Source organism: Hippopotamus amphibius, chromosome 12 (genome assembly GCF_030028045.1).
Source record: "Hippopotamus amphibius kiboko isolate mHipAmp2 chromosome 12, mHipAmp2.hap2, whole genome shotgun sequence".
In the NCBI taxonomy this organism is placed as follows: domain Eukaryota; kingdom Metazoa; phylum Chordata; class Mammalia; order Artiodactyla; family Hippopotamidae; genus Hippopotamus; species Hippopotamus amphibius.
Window position 1 is genome coordinate 30,065,319 of NC_080197.1, and position 16,227 is coordinate 30,081,545.

The 16,227-nt window shown below is 46.0% G+C and overlaps 1 protein-coding gene across 1 annotated transcript in view; it reads right to left on the reverse strand.

The window, feature by feature from the left end:
- Window positions 1-727: 727 nt before the first annotated feature.
- The window catches only part of LOC130833954 (signal-regulatory protein beta-1-like), a 50,826-nt gene continuing 35,326 nt past the window's right edge, over window positions 728-16,227 (reverse strand). Inside the window, exons 7-10 of the mRNA XM_057704072.1 lie at window positions 11,295-11,651; window positions 5,287-5,607; window positions 4,361-4,693; window positions 728-834 (exon numbers count right to left, since the gene is read on the reverse strand). Coding sequence (XP_057560055.1) covers window positions 728-834; window positions 4,361-4,693; window positions 5,287-5,607; window positions 11,295-11,651 — 1,118 coding nt within the window. The remainder of the gene's footprint in view (window positions 835-4,360; window positions 4,694-5,286; window positions 5,608-11,294; window positions 11,652-16,227) is intronic.

Below are 16,227 nucleotides of genomic sequence, written 5' to 3' on the forward strand. Positions count from 1 at the left end.
GGGAGGGGAGGGTTTGGGAGCAGAGTTGTGGAAGCCCCCAGCTGGCTCCTTCTCCTAGGCTGGGCCCCTCAGGGAGGGAAGGAGGCAGCAGAGACTATGGTGGCACCTGGCAGGGAGGAAGGAAGGACCTGTGGGAAACATGTTGATATTTCATTATCTGCTCACCACTCAGGAAATGTTCCCTGCATGCCTCCCACATACCCAGGGGTTCTCCTCCTGGGATGCCTGCCCTGAAATGATAGGCAGCCCCTGGGATAGGACTCTGTCCTCTGTCCCCTCAGCGTCCTCCCCAGGTCCTGATGCCCCTTCCCCAGCCCTTCCACTCTGGCACACGGAGGGTCAGAGCAGGACACTCCCTCAGAACAGCCAATCCAGGATGTCTCAACTTTACACTGAATTGTGGATTCCTTTTGCCTCAAGGAGCCCCACAGTTCAGGTGATCTAGAAACAGTCTCCACCTACTCAGGTGCTCCTCATTCTCTGCCCACTTCCTCCACAGAAACCTTCAGAGACAACCTTTGAAAACCCCTGATGCAGCCCACCTCCTATAGGACCTCACATTTCTCCTGGGAGTTGAGAACCTCTTAGAGGTTATTGAGGGAGGTGTGTCCCCTTCTCTTAACTCCACATGGGCCCTGACCCTGTGGGGCCTGTTGGATGGCCCCTCTACTACCTTGTGTCTTCTAGGACAGATCTTCTGCTGCTTTCCTTCCCCCATATCTTACAGTCAAGCCCAGCACTTCCTGTAGACACCGATGACAGAGACACCAACCACCAGCAACACCTTGGGGCCTAGGAGGAGAGCTGCCAGGAGAGGAGAAGACAGCTCTGGGCCTGGAAATCAAGAGACAGGAGGCATCATTAGAGTGATCACACAGGAGCCAGTCCCATGGGCCTCCACTTACTCCATCTGAGGCCATCTGGGCCTGTCAGCAATATGAGGCTTTGACCTACATCCTGTCCTGGGCTCAAGCTAGAGGGAGAAATCAGGGTATAAAGGTCATTCATTCTCACTCACTCTCTTCCCAGACTGCAGTGTCCAATGAAAACGCCAGAGGTAAAAATAACTGTGAGACAAGAAAATATTCAGCAAATCCTAGTGCATAATCTCTCACTAGGCTGCAATCCCAACCTCAACCAGCCACCAGGAAATTGCAGGAGAGAGAGACAAGGCAGATAAGACAGGCATCTAGAGTTATTTGTAAATACCACCACCAGTGTTACATTTCCCTAAGCTTTGAAAATATTGGAAAAGTGTCCTGCAGTGCAGTGCGCAGGGCAATAGGAAGGGCTTTCAATGTACACTTGACTTAAAAGCATAAGCACAGAATCCTCAGATCTGTGCATATATTACCATACAGGTCAAAAGGGGTGATCAGTAGTGATCAAGTTAAGCATCTTGAGATGGCACCTTATCTTGGATTTTCCAAGCAGAGCCCATGAAATCACAAAGATTCTTACAAGCAAAAGATGGAGGTAGGGCAGTAGGAGAAGGAGATGTGATGTCAGAAGCAGAGGTCAGAGAAATGCAGGGCCCTTTGCCAAGGAGTGTGAACATCTCTGGGAGCTGGAAAAGGCAAGGAATTGGGATTCCCCTCTAGAGCCTTCAGAAGGAACACAGCCCATGCACTCACTGTAGACCTCTGACCTCTCCACCTGTATGGTAATGCATGTGTCTTGTATTAAATCACTAGACATGGTAATTATATAAAGTGACTATAGGAATGTAATTAAAGGAGGACAGATGTGAATAAATGGACAGGCACGTTTTACACAGTAAAGCTTCTTGTTAGGAAAGGCAAAAAGAAGGAAGAAGTGCTGTTTGGCAATTAAGTGGTGAAGGGAAAAAGAAAAACGCAGGGGGGGAGGGATTTAGGTTCCTGAAATACAAAGGAGAACCAAGAAATGAGAGGACTCAGACCTTTCCCCCACTATCAAAACCAACCTACCAACCAAACACTCTAACATCTAACATACTGGATTATGCTATACTGAGAGAAAAGAGGTCCACTAGGTTAGAAGTATTGTAAAATACCCCAGCATCATAAAATCAAGCAGTCTGATGCACACCTTCACACCAGATCAACTGGACCCAGGACTGCAGTGGCCAGAGCCCTCAGACACACCAGGCAGCAGGGTCACATAGGTTGTCTTACATGTTGCTCAATGCTCACAGCCTAGATGCCCCTGGAAATATTTCTAGTCATTGTACAGCAGCAGGCATGCTGGATCAGGCTCCCTGCAGCACCCAGACATAACAGCCCTGGCCTGAGCCCCAGTAGGAGATGGAAGATTACAAAGCATCTTCCAAGCTGCTCCAGACAAGATGGCATGGCCTCTTCTCTCCCGCTTACCCTGTTCAGTACAACGTGAACCCTAGAAATAACACAAGGGACACACAGAGAAGGACTCTGAAGTTGAAGAGGAGGCCGACTAGCTAGAGACCTGACTCCTGGAGGAAGAACACAGCAGTCAGGCACCCAGGTCCACTCTCCTCACTCCCCAGGGGCAGGAGACCCAAGTGTGGCACTAGAAAAAAGAAAAAGTCTAAATCAGTAATCGAACTTCCTGCCCCAAGAAATGAGAAAAGGGGGAGCAAAATAAACCCAAAGCAAGCAGAGGGAAGGAAATAATAAAGGAGAGAAATACGTGAAATTAAAAACAGAGAAGCAGTAGAGAAAAAAACTGAAACAGAAAGAGCAGTTTCTTCTAAAAGACCACCAATGTTGAAAAATTTCTACTACAATGGACAAAGAAAAAAGGAGGAATGACATATTTCCAATATTGGAAATGAAACAGAGGACATCATGACACACCCTGCAGACATCAAAAGGACAATAAGGGAATGGTATGAAGAACAGCACAGGCAGAAATTTGCCAATTTGGAGACCGTGGAACAAATATCTCGGAAGCACAACATGCCAAAGCTCAACAATATGAAATGAATAATCTGAGTAGTCTTAATTCAAATTCTTTTTCAAATAAAGAAAAAAAGATTCTCAAGGTCCCAGATGGTGTCATGGGAAAATTGTGCCAAGAACTTAACAGATGAATTAAGAACAATTTTGGTGCACAAAAACAACAATAAAAGACGTTTTGGAAATTTTGAATTTATACTCCTTTTTAAATATTAGGGAATTATTATTGATTATATTAGTATGCACGGGTATTCCTTTTACAGAAAATCTATGGCCTTAACCATATGACCACACAATTGTGGACTCCATTGACAACTGGTTGTCCATGGGGGGCTAAGTTAAAATGCACACAGTGTTGCAACTTCTCTACCCTTCTTGTTTAAGGGAAGTTGTTTGTTCTCCATGTCCTCTCTTTGGCTTCCAGGAGGCAGGGACACAGACACTCAGTGACCCAGCGTTGACCCACCAGATGAGGATAGCATGTTGGAAGGAATGTAGGACTTTGAAAGGTCTTTTGGAGTAAAGATTCCTGGAAACCTGATTCAACCCTCTCTTGATGTGACATGAGAACCTGCAAGACATGTTGTATTTATAGAAAGGAAGACTGTTCGTGGGACATGCCCTTGGCACAATGCCCAGCTGAGGGGGACCCTGTCTCGAAGTAGCATGTATCTGTTGTACAGGCTGGTGGTTCCTGTCCTCAGGGCCTCAGATTCACCTTGATTAGTATAGCCCAATCACCTGGACTAAAGGAAACAAATCTTCAACAGCATCCCCCACCCACTGCTTCCTGAGTCCCTTCTGTAAACTCCAAATCCTCTGGCTGGTTGAAGCAGGAAGGGAGATCACGGCTGAACTGAGATCTGCATTGCGTCAATGTGCAGTGAGCTGTTGTGAGCATTGCTGGTCCACTGTCCCAAATCAGAGGATAAAGGAGCCCTGTGCACTGACCACTCATGGTCCTCTGGGTGCCTGGTCCAGACTCAAACTTCATGTCCTCAGGGCTCCCTTTCCAGAATTTCACAGAGAAGTAGGTGCCGAAGTCTACTGGGGTGAGGTTACTTACATGGATGGAAAAGTCCAGGCTGGAGAGAGACTAGGCAGAGCCTAGAAAGAACAAGGAGGTGGGAGGTGGGCGGTCAGGGAAGGATGGACATAATCACTGTTAGTTAAGAAAGCAAGAAGCAGGACACTGTGAACAGGATGATCCCCCTCCTTCCCTGCTTTCCTTCATGGATATTTATGTGAAAAGATCAACAAAGAACATACCAGACTCTTACCACGAGTCATTCTTGGCGGTGTGGGATCTGCAAAAGGAAACTCACTTTAAAGTTCTATTTTAAATCTATTGGCTTCTAGATTGTTCTATAATAAGCATGAATTACTACCTTTAATATTAAAAAAAAAATAAAGACCTGTGTGAGTTGGAGTGGAGGCCTCACCAGGGGGTTTATTGGTGGTGCCCTGGTCCTTCTGGGGAGCAGCGGGCTCCAGGGTATAGCTTTTGGTGACCGCCGGCTGCCCGTCATGCTCCACCTGGCAGGTGAGCAGCACGGCCTCCCTGTGGGCAGATGAGGTCACCAGGAGCCAGCTCGTCCGGTTAAAGGTCCCGTCCTTGTTCTCTATGAGGGTCGAGGCCGTTTCTGTTCGGGTCAAGTTTCCATTCTCCAGCCAGGTCAGCTGTAGGCGCTGAGGGTAGAACTTGTTCACGTGGCAGGAGATGTTCACTTGGTTCCCCGCTGTGGGGTGTTGGGTAACCTCCAAGGTGGGCGGAACTGAAACAGCACAGGCAGAGGCTCTGACCTTATGGAACAGACAGCTCACAGGGGATGGGCTGGATAACAGTTCCCAGCACAACAAGGGAGTCACCCAGGACAGAGCCAGGCAGGCAGCAGGTGCTCAGACACGGAGGGTCTACTGCATATGAGTGAAATCACTAAGCGCACTGCAAAGCACACAGTAGGTGCTCAGAACCTCTTAGCTCCTATTTAGGGTTAAAATGTTTGCAATCAGCAAGATCAGCCCCTGGCATGCAGTGGGAACATAACAACTGTATCAAAATAAATGAAATCAGCACGCACATAAGGGCCTGGCTGGTAGTAGGTGCTCAGTAATTGGAGATGCTATTGGTAAAGTAAAGGAAACTACGCAGCACAGTGCTTGGCACATGGCAGGGGTCCACCTGGAAGCTGCCATTAAAACAGTAGTGAGTGAGCAGCTCATCTAGGAGCCTGGTGATTGGGCCGCACTGTCAGGAAGTATTGCCAGGATTCCAGGCAATTAAAGGCCTGAAGCAAAAGCCGGGGGGAGGAGCAGGCTGGGGCCTTGGGGGCAAGTGTGGGCCTGGGCTGATGTGAGGGGCATCTACCTCGGATGGTCTCAGACAAGTTGGCAGTCCCACGGAGAGGAGGGCCCCCCTGCAGGGTGACGTGGGCCACCTCGCAGAGGACCTGGGAGTGGACATCCCCCGGGGCCAGCTGCACCCTGGTTGTGCTGGAGATGCTGTAGGAAACGCTGTCTCCCTCTGGGTCCACGTTGGTCTGGGAGGCGGAGAGCTCATTGCCATTTTTGAACCATTTCAGGGAGATGTTTCTGGGGGAGAAGCCGTGGGATGTGCAGGTGAAGCTCACTGTCTGCTCAGGTGAGGCCCTCATGGCAGGGCCTGATACCACGGGAGGAGAAGGCTTGGCTACAAAAGGAACATTTATAAACAAGGAACATGATTGTGCTGACCTTCACTAAGGAAAAGCTCGTGACAATGTTAAGAGCTTGCAGACATATTATTTGTAAATTCTTCAGATATTTCTGGGATTACAATGTCTTCATTCTCATCATAGGGGGAAACACAGAGGTTCCCAGAGGTGAGTCTGAGTCAGGGGTAGGGTCCACATGAAATTCCAGGCCTGAGGTCAAAATCCACCTTTTTTCCTCTGCCAGGTGATTTTCCAGCCGATCCGGGCACAGGAACAATGGTACTGATTGGATGAACTCTCCTATTAACTCTTCCTGGCTGGGCTCCCCTAGAAATCTTAATTGACTTCAGAAAACCACTCACAAAAGTACATGCATTGGAAGCAGGGTCACAGTGGGATCACCATGGAAGCTGAACCAGGCTGGCCATACAACAGGAGGTGTGGCTGTGGCACCTCCCAGCTCCTCATCCATGAAAGGGAAAAGCAGGCATTATGCTGCCCAGGGCTGCAACGAGGGTTAAATCAGGCAGTAGAAGCATTCTTACTGTGAGTAAAACACAAGATGATTCACAAACCCAAAGAAACACAGATCTCTCTTTAACCCAGAATGCATATCCAGAGCTCTCCCTTCAGGTATTTATGAATTTACTTCATCAGTTTCATTCTTTCCATGAATATTCCAGTAGGACTAAGGTATCAATCCTTGATGTTCAAAGAAAGGGGGTGAATGGATGTTTTTCTGAGTCTGTGTTCTTCTCTTGGTTCACTTTTGTGTTGAAAAGAAAGATCACTGAGTGGTGAGAGACAAATGGTGATTGACTTCTTAATTGCTGTTAATCCGTAGAGACACAGACCCAGGCCTACAAAGCACCCAGATGCACACAAATCAGCAAATCAAATGTGAGGGCAGTTTCTCCCTGTAGAAGGGTCCTGTCCTATCTCCAAATTGTTCATTGTTACCCAACAACTCCTGTAAAAGGTGGCAGGCAGCAAATATTACAAACATTTGCATTTGTAAATATTTAATCTGCTTCCTAAAACTCCTCAAACATTGGAGGACACAATAAGGAGTTACCTTAATATATCAAGTCATAGAAACAGCAGCATCCTGGACTCCCCTAAAGGGACAAGGTGCTGTGATCAGTTACTACTTGTCCAGAGTTTCTTCCCAGCCTAAGGATGGCTTCATTTCTCCATCACCCTCAGCTCTTTAATCCCCCCACCAGCCTTGAGAGGGAGGCTTGAGAGTGGCCCCTTTTATGGGATGTGGCTCAGGGAGGATGCAGCTGGCCAAGGACACCCAGTGAGTAAAGGTCAGAGCCCATCTCATCACACACAGGACTGATTGATTTTAGCATCACTGTTTGTTATCCTTGAGCCTCACTGTCTCTTTCTGGACACAATGCATACAAGCACCACTTGGTAAGATGAATGAGGATGTATGTAAAGCCCAGAGCCTGCATATAGCAGGTGCTTAATCAATGACACCCATGATGGTTATTATAAGATCTGGCCATTCTACTTCTGAAATTACCTATATACTTTTTAGGCAGTAAGAAGACAAAACAAAAGCAACAATAGGAACACCAAAAAGAGTCTCAAATCCTGCTCTATGCAGCGCCATGCAAACATCTACATGTAAAAACAGTACAAACACCAAATTATGAATGTGTTTCCATTTTTAAAAATAATCCCCTCAAGAAACAAGTCTGGGGAATGGGCTTTCAAAACACACAGGACATCACAGGCATTTTCCTGCACATCAGCTCTTCCAGGAGCTGGAAGCATTTTGAAAGGAGGAAGGACAAATGTTGTCAGTGTCACTGTGGCTGTTGAGGCAGGAGGGCTCTGGGCTGGGCAGGAAGTGTTTGCAGAGATACCAGCACCTCTTTAGACTCAGGTAAGTTCAAAGATGGGAAGGTTTCCCCAGCAATGAATCCTGGGTCTGCACAGGGTGTTCTGAGTGGGCAGGAAGCCCCGCTCAGCCCAGGTGAGCTCTGTTGGAGGTGGGTTGTGTCCCTGCCAATCGACTGGGGCTGACTTTCTTGGGCCTCCTAAGAGCTGTCACCTTCACAGGCTATTCTGAAGCACCCACATCTGGGAGAGCTGTTCTTCCAACCCAGGCTCTATGGGGGACCCACCTTGGCCAGGGAAAACCACAGCTTTCCCTCTGTGACCTCAGAGAACACGTAGCTCAGGGCTCCTCTGCCCTGGCTGGGCACCAGCACCCTCTGCAGGAGTTAAAACCTCATCTGACCAATTGAATCCGAATTTCTAGGGTAGAGCCAGATCTGGGGAGCTTTTGGAGTTTTCCCAGATGGTTTCAAAGAGCAGGCAAGGTTGGTAGGCACGCATCCCCACCCCAACCCCAGTTAGACTTAGTCCGGGAGGGAAAGTGACCCGTCCAAGGTCCTCTGAGAAGAGCTCACGTGGGTGGAACATGTACCACGTGTCAGGCTCTGCTCTAAGTTCATGACATGCATCCCTCACTCAGTCCCTGCAGCTGCTCTGTGAGGGCGGTGCTGTAATTGCTGCACGCGGACACCGAACCCCAATGTGGGGAGGGACTCGTCAGTGGTCCCAGAGCCAGGACAGTGCAGAGCTGGCATGGGGGCTCTGGCTGGGGAGCTCGGCCCAGGCTCTTAACCACTGTGCGCTGTGCTCTCAACCACTGAGTAACACCCTAACGCACCATATGCAGGGCTTTCTAGATCCTCTCCAGTCAGCACAGACCCCTGAAAGGTAGTGGGATTACCACCATTTCACAGATGGGGAAACTGAGGACAGAGGGAACTGAGACTTGCTCAGGGCCACAGAGCCTGGGAGGCCAGCACCATCCCTCACTGAGGGGCTGTCCTGTCACCAGGTCATTGTACCCTCAGGACACCCTGCAAAGGTTGGTGTGATTATCCACTTTCTACAAGTGAAGAAATGGGGCCCAGCACAGGGCACTGGTCACAGCCGTAAAATAACACCGCGATTTAAGGGTCTATACTCTGTGCACCTAGGCAGAGCGCCTCAAATCCTTCCAATTCTCCTCAAAGGAGACCATGATTATCACCACTTTACAGATGAGAAAACTGAGGCTCAGAGAATTGAAGGGGCTGAGTCCTCACCCTCCCCTCATTGTGTCCCAGAAGTATTTCTTGTCATCTCCAAGCTTTCATGTCCATCAGCAGAGCAAGCACCCCACCCACACAAGCCCCCACGCGGACCACCACCCTCCCCTTTTGCCTCTGAGATTTTGACTTGAAGCAACTACAGGGAGGAGTAGCGCCCGAGTGCCCAGGCCTGGGGATGCTGTAGCCGCAGGGCTCCTGATATGTGAGTCTAGAATAAGAACTCTTGCTCACATGGGGCCTCCAGCACCCTCTAGGGAACAACTCCCCCTCCTCATCCTCAGTCTGCAGAGCCAGGAATGGGCGAGCACCTGCTGCGGGGATTGCAGTGGCCCCTCTCCGCTCTGTCCACACTACCCTTCCCAGAGCTGCCCCCACAGTGAAGGGTCCACATCACCACAAGGGGGAGAAACACTCCTGATGCTTTTACGTGTGCTGAGCCCTGTCTCTTCGCAACTTTCAGCACATCAGGAGACACTGCAGTATCTGATCTGTTGTAAAGCGAGACTTGCCTCCTTCATGGGACATTTTGAAATACTTTTTGCTAAAGAAAAGAACAATATAAAATTTTGAGAGGACAGGGCTGGAGGTTTCCTCACACGTTGACCAGCACCTCAGGCATTGCAGAGAGCAGGACTGTGAGTCAAGGTACTTGGGGTTCAATCTTGGCTCCCCTACCGGCTCACAAATCAGGTCCCCTCTCCTAGACTCAGTGTCCTCATCTGTAAAGGGGGCAACAGAGGATCCCCTCCCTCAGAGCCCTGGTTATAAGGAGTGAACGCCATGAGGAAGATTCAGCATCCCACAGGCTGCTGCTCCCTGGCCCCTCCCCTCCGTCCTTTCTCCTCCAGGGAATCATCAGCGCAGGCGGCTTGGGGAAGAGTGTGAGCAGCCTCCAGGGAGGCAGCAGGTCTGAGTGGCGGGGGAGCCACCTACGACCCGTGATTGGCGGGGCAAGGGACCCACCATCTGGGAAGTTTAGCAATAGCTGCAAAATCAAGATGAGTCCACCTTCACTGCTGATGCCTGGAGTTTGGGGAACTTCATTTGCCACCATGACTAGGAGGGAAATTTGGCAATATGATCACACAAATAAAATACACATACTCTCTGATCTAGCAACGCCGCTTCCAGTGGATATTTCCTCCGAGAGGAGAGTGACATGTGGAAAGGTTCTCCACTGCAGCGCTGTTTGAAGGTTAGGAACAACTGAGTATTGGTCAACAGGAGACTGTAAAATGAAAGATTTTGTCTCCATACGCTGAATGTGAAGTAGCTGTTGAATCACTGGGCAGCTCTAGGTGCTAATGCAGAATGAGGGATTTGGGATCACGTGGCTGAAAGTAGGGAGAGGTTTCCAGTCACCTCGGGACTCAGGGTCTGAATGCAAGGAGCAGTCTGAACCTTTGGGAAAGCAATGAAAATTGTCTGCTCAATGGTTATTTCAAGGATTTTTATTTTGCAACTTCTATGTGCCAGGCTCTTCCATGAAACCAGTTCCAATGCTGGTGCAAGAAGGCGCTTTGCCTGGAATCAGACTTGGTTCTGGAAGGATCTCCTCACTCACTGACCATGGGACTGTGGTCTGTGCCCCTGTCACCTCTTGGCCTCAGACCCCCATTTGTACATGGGGGAGCTGGGAGGATGGTGTCTACAGGTCTTTCCGGTGCTGACAGCCCAGGATTCAGGAGTTAGAAAGAGGATCCATGGTCATTATGAGAAAACTCCAAATGAACCTTTGCTACCTCAGTGGGACTGCCCCTAAGTCATCTGCATGAGGAACCTCTTCCCTGGGAGGGACACTCTGAGATGACACAGCTCTGCTTGGAGCCTTCAGTGACTGTGAGTCAGTCCCTGAATCACAGGAGGGTTTTCTCAACAAATCCCCAGGAGACACCCAACCTCTGGGCATCTCCTTCAAGCAGAGCCAGCAGAGTAAATGCTGAAACCTATGCCTCTGGGAAGTTCTTCTTAGGGTGATGGATCTGAAGAGAAAAAAAAGAAACCCATTCTTCCCTCCCTGTCTGGATGGATTTCTCCTCTTGGGATGGGCTGAAGATATAAGCTTCAGGAGAGAAGAGCCCTTGTCTGCTTTGTTCACTGCTGCTTCCACAGCATGCAGAGCAGGGCCTGGGACACAGTAGGTGCTCAATACATGCTGAATAGAGAGAAGACTCAGCCACACTGAGGGGAGCACTCTCTGGAAGCAGGAGGTGAGGTCTGGCCTGTGATAGGGCGAGGCACTCCGACTTTCAGCTGCCTCATCCCTGGAGCCAAAGGACTGGATGGGATTGAAAAGACAAGGGATAAGGATCCAGGCAGACTGCTTTCTAGACTTTTCCCCCCTTTTAACAGCCATGGGCCCTTCAGCAAATAGCATGACCCCCACAGGCCTCAACTTCCCTGATCTGTAGAAGGGAGTGACATCAGATCATGTCCAGATCATAATATAAGCACCCAATGCTGCCCCTGAAGTTTTTTTTTTTTTGCTCAAAGAGTGGAGGGCATTGTTGTTCCCTTGTTGTCAGAGACCAGGGGACGAAGGACACCAAGGCCATACTCACCACTCACAGTGAGATGAGTGCCTGGTCCGGACTTAACCTCTGTGTCGTTAGGTTCTCCTTTCTTGAACTTCACACAGTAGTAGACACCAGTGTCTGCTGGGGTGATGTTACTGATGTGGATGGAAAAGTCCGTGTTGTTTCTCCTTGTAGTATCTGAAACAGTTGCTGCTCGGGGGAAGGGGCCTCCTTTTTGACTGTAGAGTAATTCCCGTCCTGGCCCAGTTCCGCTGAACCAGGCGACGGGCCCCACAGGGAGCAGGGAGGCAATGGTGCAGCGCAGCGTGGCTGTGTCTCCTGCTGCAACTGACACTGACCTCTCAGGCTGAATCACCTGCAGCTCATCCTCACCTGCCACTCCTGGAGGGAAACACAATCCAGTTATTCATTCATCCTTATGTGATCCTGTAGGTTTTCTCAAGTGTTTATCAACAATGACCTTCACTGACTGAGAACCCTTGAGCCAGCCTTGAACTCAGCCCATTGCATGTCCATTGCATGTAACCTGCACAATGAGCCTGTAGCATGAGACCCTGATACAACCTCTAATATAAGAGAGGAACTGAGGCTCAGAGAGCTTAATTATGTGGCAAAGAATGGGTTTGAGTACTTGGCCCTCTCTGGAAGTCTCATGTTTCACCAAATACTTCTGACTCTTCCCTTTGGCCTCACAGACTGTTGCACTTCTGGCCTGTGCATTAGGTGGGACCACATGCATTTTTTAGACACTGAGTTGTGAGGAGAACTGATGGATGAATTTGTAGGTTATTCATGTAACTGCAAGAACCTTTATGGACCAACGTCCCTCTTCCCCAGAGATCCAGATACTCATGATGGGGTGGGCTCCAGCAACATGGATACATGAGTGACAGCGACGTGCAGAGCTCCCAACACACAATGAACACTGAGTTTAAGAAGAAAGTAAAACATTGTTTCAAGTCCCTGGGATTTTTCCAGTAACATAGTCATGTTGTATTAATCACCTAAGGCTACTGTAATAAATTATCAAACATTTCTTGGCTTAAAATGACAGTTTTATTATTTTATAATTCTGGATGTCACAGGACCAAAAATGGTGTTACTGGACTAAAATGAAGGAGTCAGTTGGGCTTCAGTTCTTCTGGAGGCTCTGATCATTGCTTCTCCAAATTCTTGAGACTGTCTATCCTCATGTTCTCATGGTTTCCACCTTCCTGTCTTGCTTCCATTGTCACATGTCCTTCTCTAACTGTGGTTTCCCTGCCTCCTTATTATAAGCTTATATGAGGCCCACACTGATTATCTAGGATATTCTCCCCATAGCAAGAGTCTTAATCACTGTTAAAAAATCTCTCTTGTCATGTATAGTAAAATATTCACAAGTATTAGGACATGGATCTCTTTAGGGGGGTATTTTCTGGTTTTTTTATTTGTTTCCTTGATTTATACCTTTTTATATTGAAGTATTATTGATTTACAATGTTGTATTAATTTCTGCTCTACAAAAATTGACTCAGTTATACACATAACATACATTCTTTTTTTTAAACATTCTTTTAAGTTCTTTTCCTTTATGATTTATCACAGGATACTGAATATAGTTCTCTGCGCTATACAGTAGGACCTTGTTTTTTATCTTTTCCGTGTATAATATATTACATTTCCCCTACTTTCTCCCCCTCGGCAACCGCAAGTCTGTTCTCTATGCCCACGAGTCTGTTTCTGTTTCATAGACAGGTTCACTTGTGTCATCTTTTTTTTTTTTTTGGCCACATGGTGCCTCTTGTAGGATCCTAGTTCTCTGATCTGGGTCACACCTGGGCCCCTGCACTGGAAGTATGGAGTCATAATCACTGGACCACCAAGGAATTCCCTGTGTCCTCTTTTCGATTTCACATATAAGTGACTTCATATGGTATTGATCTTTCTTTCTGACTTACTTCACTAAGTATGATAATCTCTAGTTGTATCATGTTGCTGCAAACGGCAGTATTTTTTTTTTTTATGGCTGAGTATTATTCCATTGTATATATATACCACCTATTCTTTTTTTTTTTCCAATATTTTTTAAAGCAGTTTTGGGTTCACAGCAAAACTGAGAGCACGGTGCAGAGATTTCCCATACAGCCCTTCCACCACACATTCATAGTTTCTTTCATTGTCAACCTCTCCCGCCAAGGTAGTGCATTTATTACAATTGATGAGCCTGCATTTACACACCACCATAATCACCCAAAGTCCGTAGTCCACATTAGGATTCACTCTTGGTGTTGTATATTCTATGGGTTTAGACAAATGTATAATGACATGTATCCATCATTATATTATCACACAGTGTATTTTCATTGCCTTAAAAATCCTCTCTGTTCCACCTGTTCATCCATCCCCTCGACAACCACTCATCTTTTTTAAGATCTCCACAATTTTGCCTTTTCCAGAATGTCTAGTTGGAACCATACAGTATGTTAGCTTTTCCAAATGGCTTCTTTCACTTAATGATATGCATCTAAGGTTCCTCCATGTTTCTCATGGCTTAATAGGTCATTTCTTTCTAGCACTGAATAATATTCCATTGGGTAGATTTACCGCAACTTATTTATCCGTTCATCTATGACATCTTGGTTGCTTCCAAGATATGGCAATTATGAATAAAGCTGCTATGAACATGGTGGTGCAGGTTTTCCTGTGGACATAAGTTTTCAACTCATTTAGTTAAATATCAAGAAGTGTGATTGCTGGATTGCATGGTTACTGTATGTTTAGTTTTGTAAGAAACTGACAAACTCTATTCCAAAGTGACTGTGCCTTTTTGCCTCCCGCCAGCAGTGAATGTAATTTCCTGTTACTCCATATGCTTGGCAGCATGTGGTGTTGTCAGTGTTCTGGATTATGGCCATTCTAGTAGGTGAATAGTGGAAACTCATGTTTGTTTTAATTTACATTTCACTGATGATAAATGATGTGGAGAATTTTTTCATGTGCATATTTGCCGTCCGTATTTTTTCTTTCATGGGGTGTCTATTCAGGCCTTGGCCCATTTATTAATCAGGTATTTTTTCATCACTGAGTTTTAAGAGTTCTTTGGAAATTTTGTTTTTGTCTTTTTTTTTTTTAACTTTATTTTTAACTATGTTGGGTGTTCATTGCTGCCCACGGGCTTTCTCTAGTTGTGGTGAGCGGAGGCTACTCGTTGCAGTGCATGGACTTCTCATTGACGTGGCTTCTCTTGTTGCAGAGCATGTGCTCTTGGCATGCAGCTTCAGTAGTCGCAGCACGTGGGCCTAGTAGTTGTGGCACACGGGCCCTAGAGCTGGTGGGATCAGTAGCTGTGGTTCACGGGCTCTAGAGTGCAGGCTCAGTAGTTATGGCAAATGGGATTAGTTGCTCTGTGGCATATGCGGTCTTCCCAGCCCAGCGGTCAAATCCGTGTCCCCTGCATTGTCAGGCGGGTTCTTAACCACTGTTCCACCAGGGAAGCCCTCTTTGTATATTTTGGATAGCAGTACTTATAAGATGTGTCTTTTGCAAATATTGTTTCCTAGTCTGTGGCTTATCCTCTCGTTTTCTTGATATTATTTATTGCAGAGCAGACATTTTTAATCTAAAAAGTAGAACTTGTTAATTATTTCTGTCATCCCCTCGATAACCTTGTGCTTTGGTATTTTACCTAAAAATTCATCACCAAACCCAAGGTCACCTAGATTTTTTCCTGTGTTGTCTTCTGGGAGTTTTATATTTTTGCATTTTACATTTAGGTATATAATCCATTTAGAGTTAATTTTTGTGAAATGTGTAAGGTCTATGTCTAGACTCTTTTTTTTTTTCTTTCTGCATGTGAATGTGCAATTGTTCCAGTACCAATTTTTGAAAGCACTGTCTTTCCTCCATTGTATTGCCTTAGCTCCTTTTTCAAAGATCAGTTGACTTTTCTATGTAGGTCTATGTCTGTGCTCTCTATTCTGTTCCATTTTTCTGTTTTTGAGCTATTTTTCCATTACTTTGCTAATACCACACTGTCTTGATTACTGTTGCTTTCTAATAGTTCTTGAAGTCAGGTAGTGTCAGTTTTCCAACTTTGTTTTTCTTCAATATCATGTTGGCTAATCTGTGTCTTTCACATCACTTTAGAATCAAGTTTTTGATATCCGCAAAATAACATGCTAGGATTTTGATTGAAAGTACACTGAATATATAGATTCAGTAAGTAAGGATTGACACTTTGACAATATTGAGTCTTCTTATTCCTAAACATGGACTATCTTTCTATTTATTTATATTTTCGTGGATTTCATTCATCAGAGTTTTACAGTTTTCCTCATATAGATCTCATACATGTTTTGTTAGATTTATACTGAAGTACTTCATTTGGGGGATGCTAATGTAAGTTGTATTGTGTTTTTGATTTCAAATTTCAATTGTTTACAGCTGGCATACAAGAAAGTGCTTGACTTTTGTGTATTAACCTTGTTTACTGCAATCTCGCTATATTTCCTTTTTAATTCCAGGAGGGTTTTTTTTGTGAATTCTTACAGATTTTCTGTGTAGATGGTTATGTCATCTGCAAACAAACACAATTTTATTTCTTCCTTCTCAATCAGTAAACCTTTATAAAATTTTTCTTGTCTTATTGAATTATCTAGGACTTTCAGTAAAATGTTGAAAAAGTGGTGAGAGTGAAATTTTTGCCTTGTTCCTGATCTTAATAGGAGAAACTCTAGTTTCTCATCATTAAGATGATGTTTGCTATAGGTTTTTTGTATATATTTATTATCCAGTTGAGGATGTTTCCCATTATTCTCAGTTTACTGAGAGTTTTTAATCACAAATAATGGGTATTAGATTTGTCATATGGTTTTTCTGCACTCATATAATGATGTAATGTTGCTTTTTTAACTTGTTGATGTGATGATTTACATTAATTGATTTTTTAAGCTTTTATTGGAATATAATTTCTTTA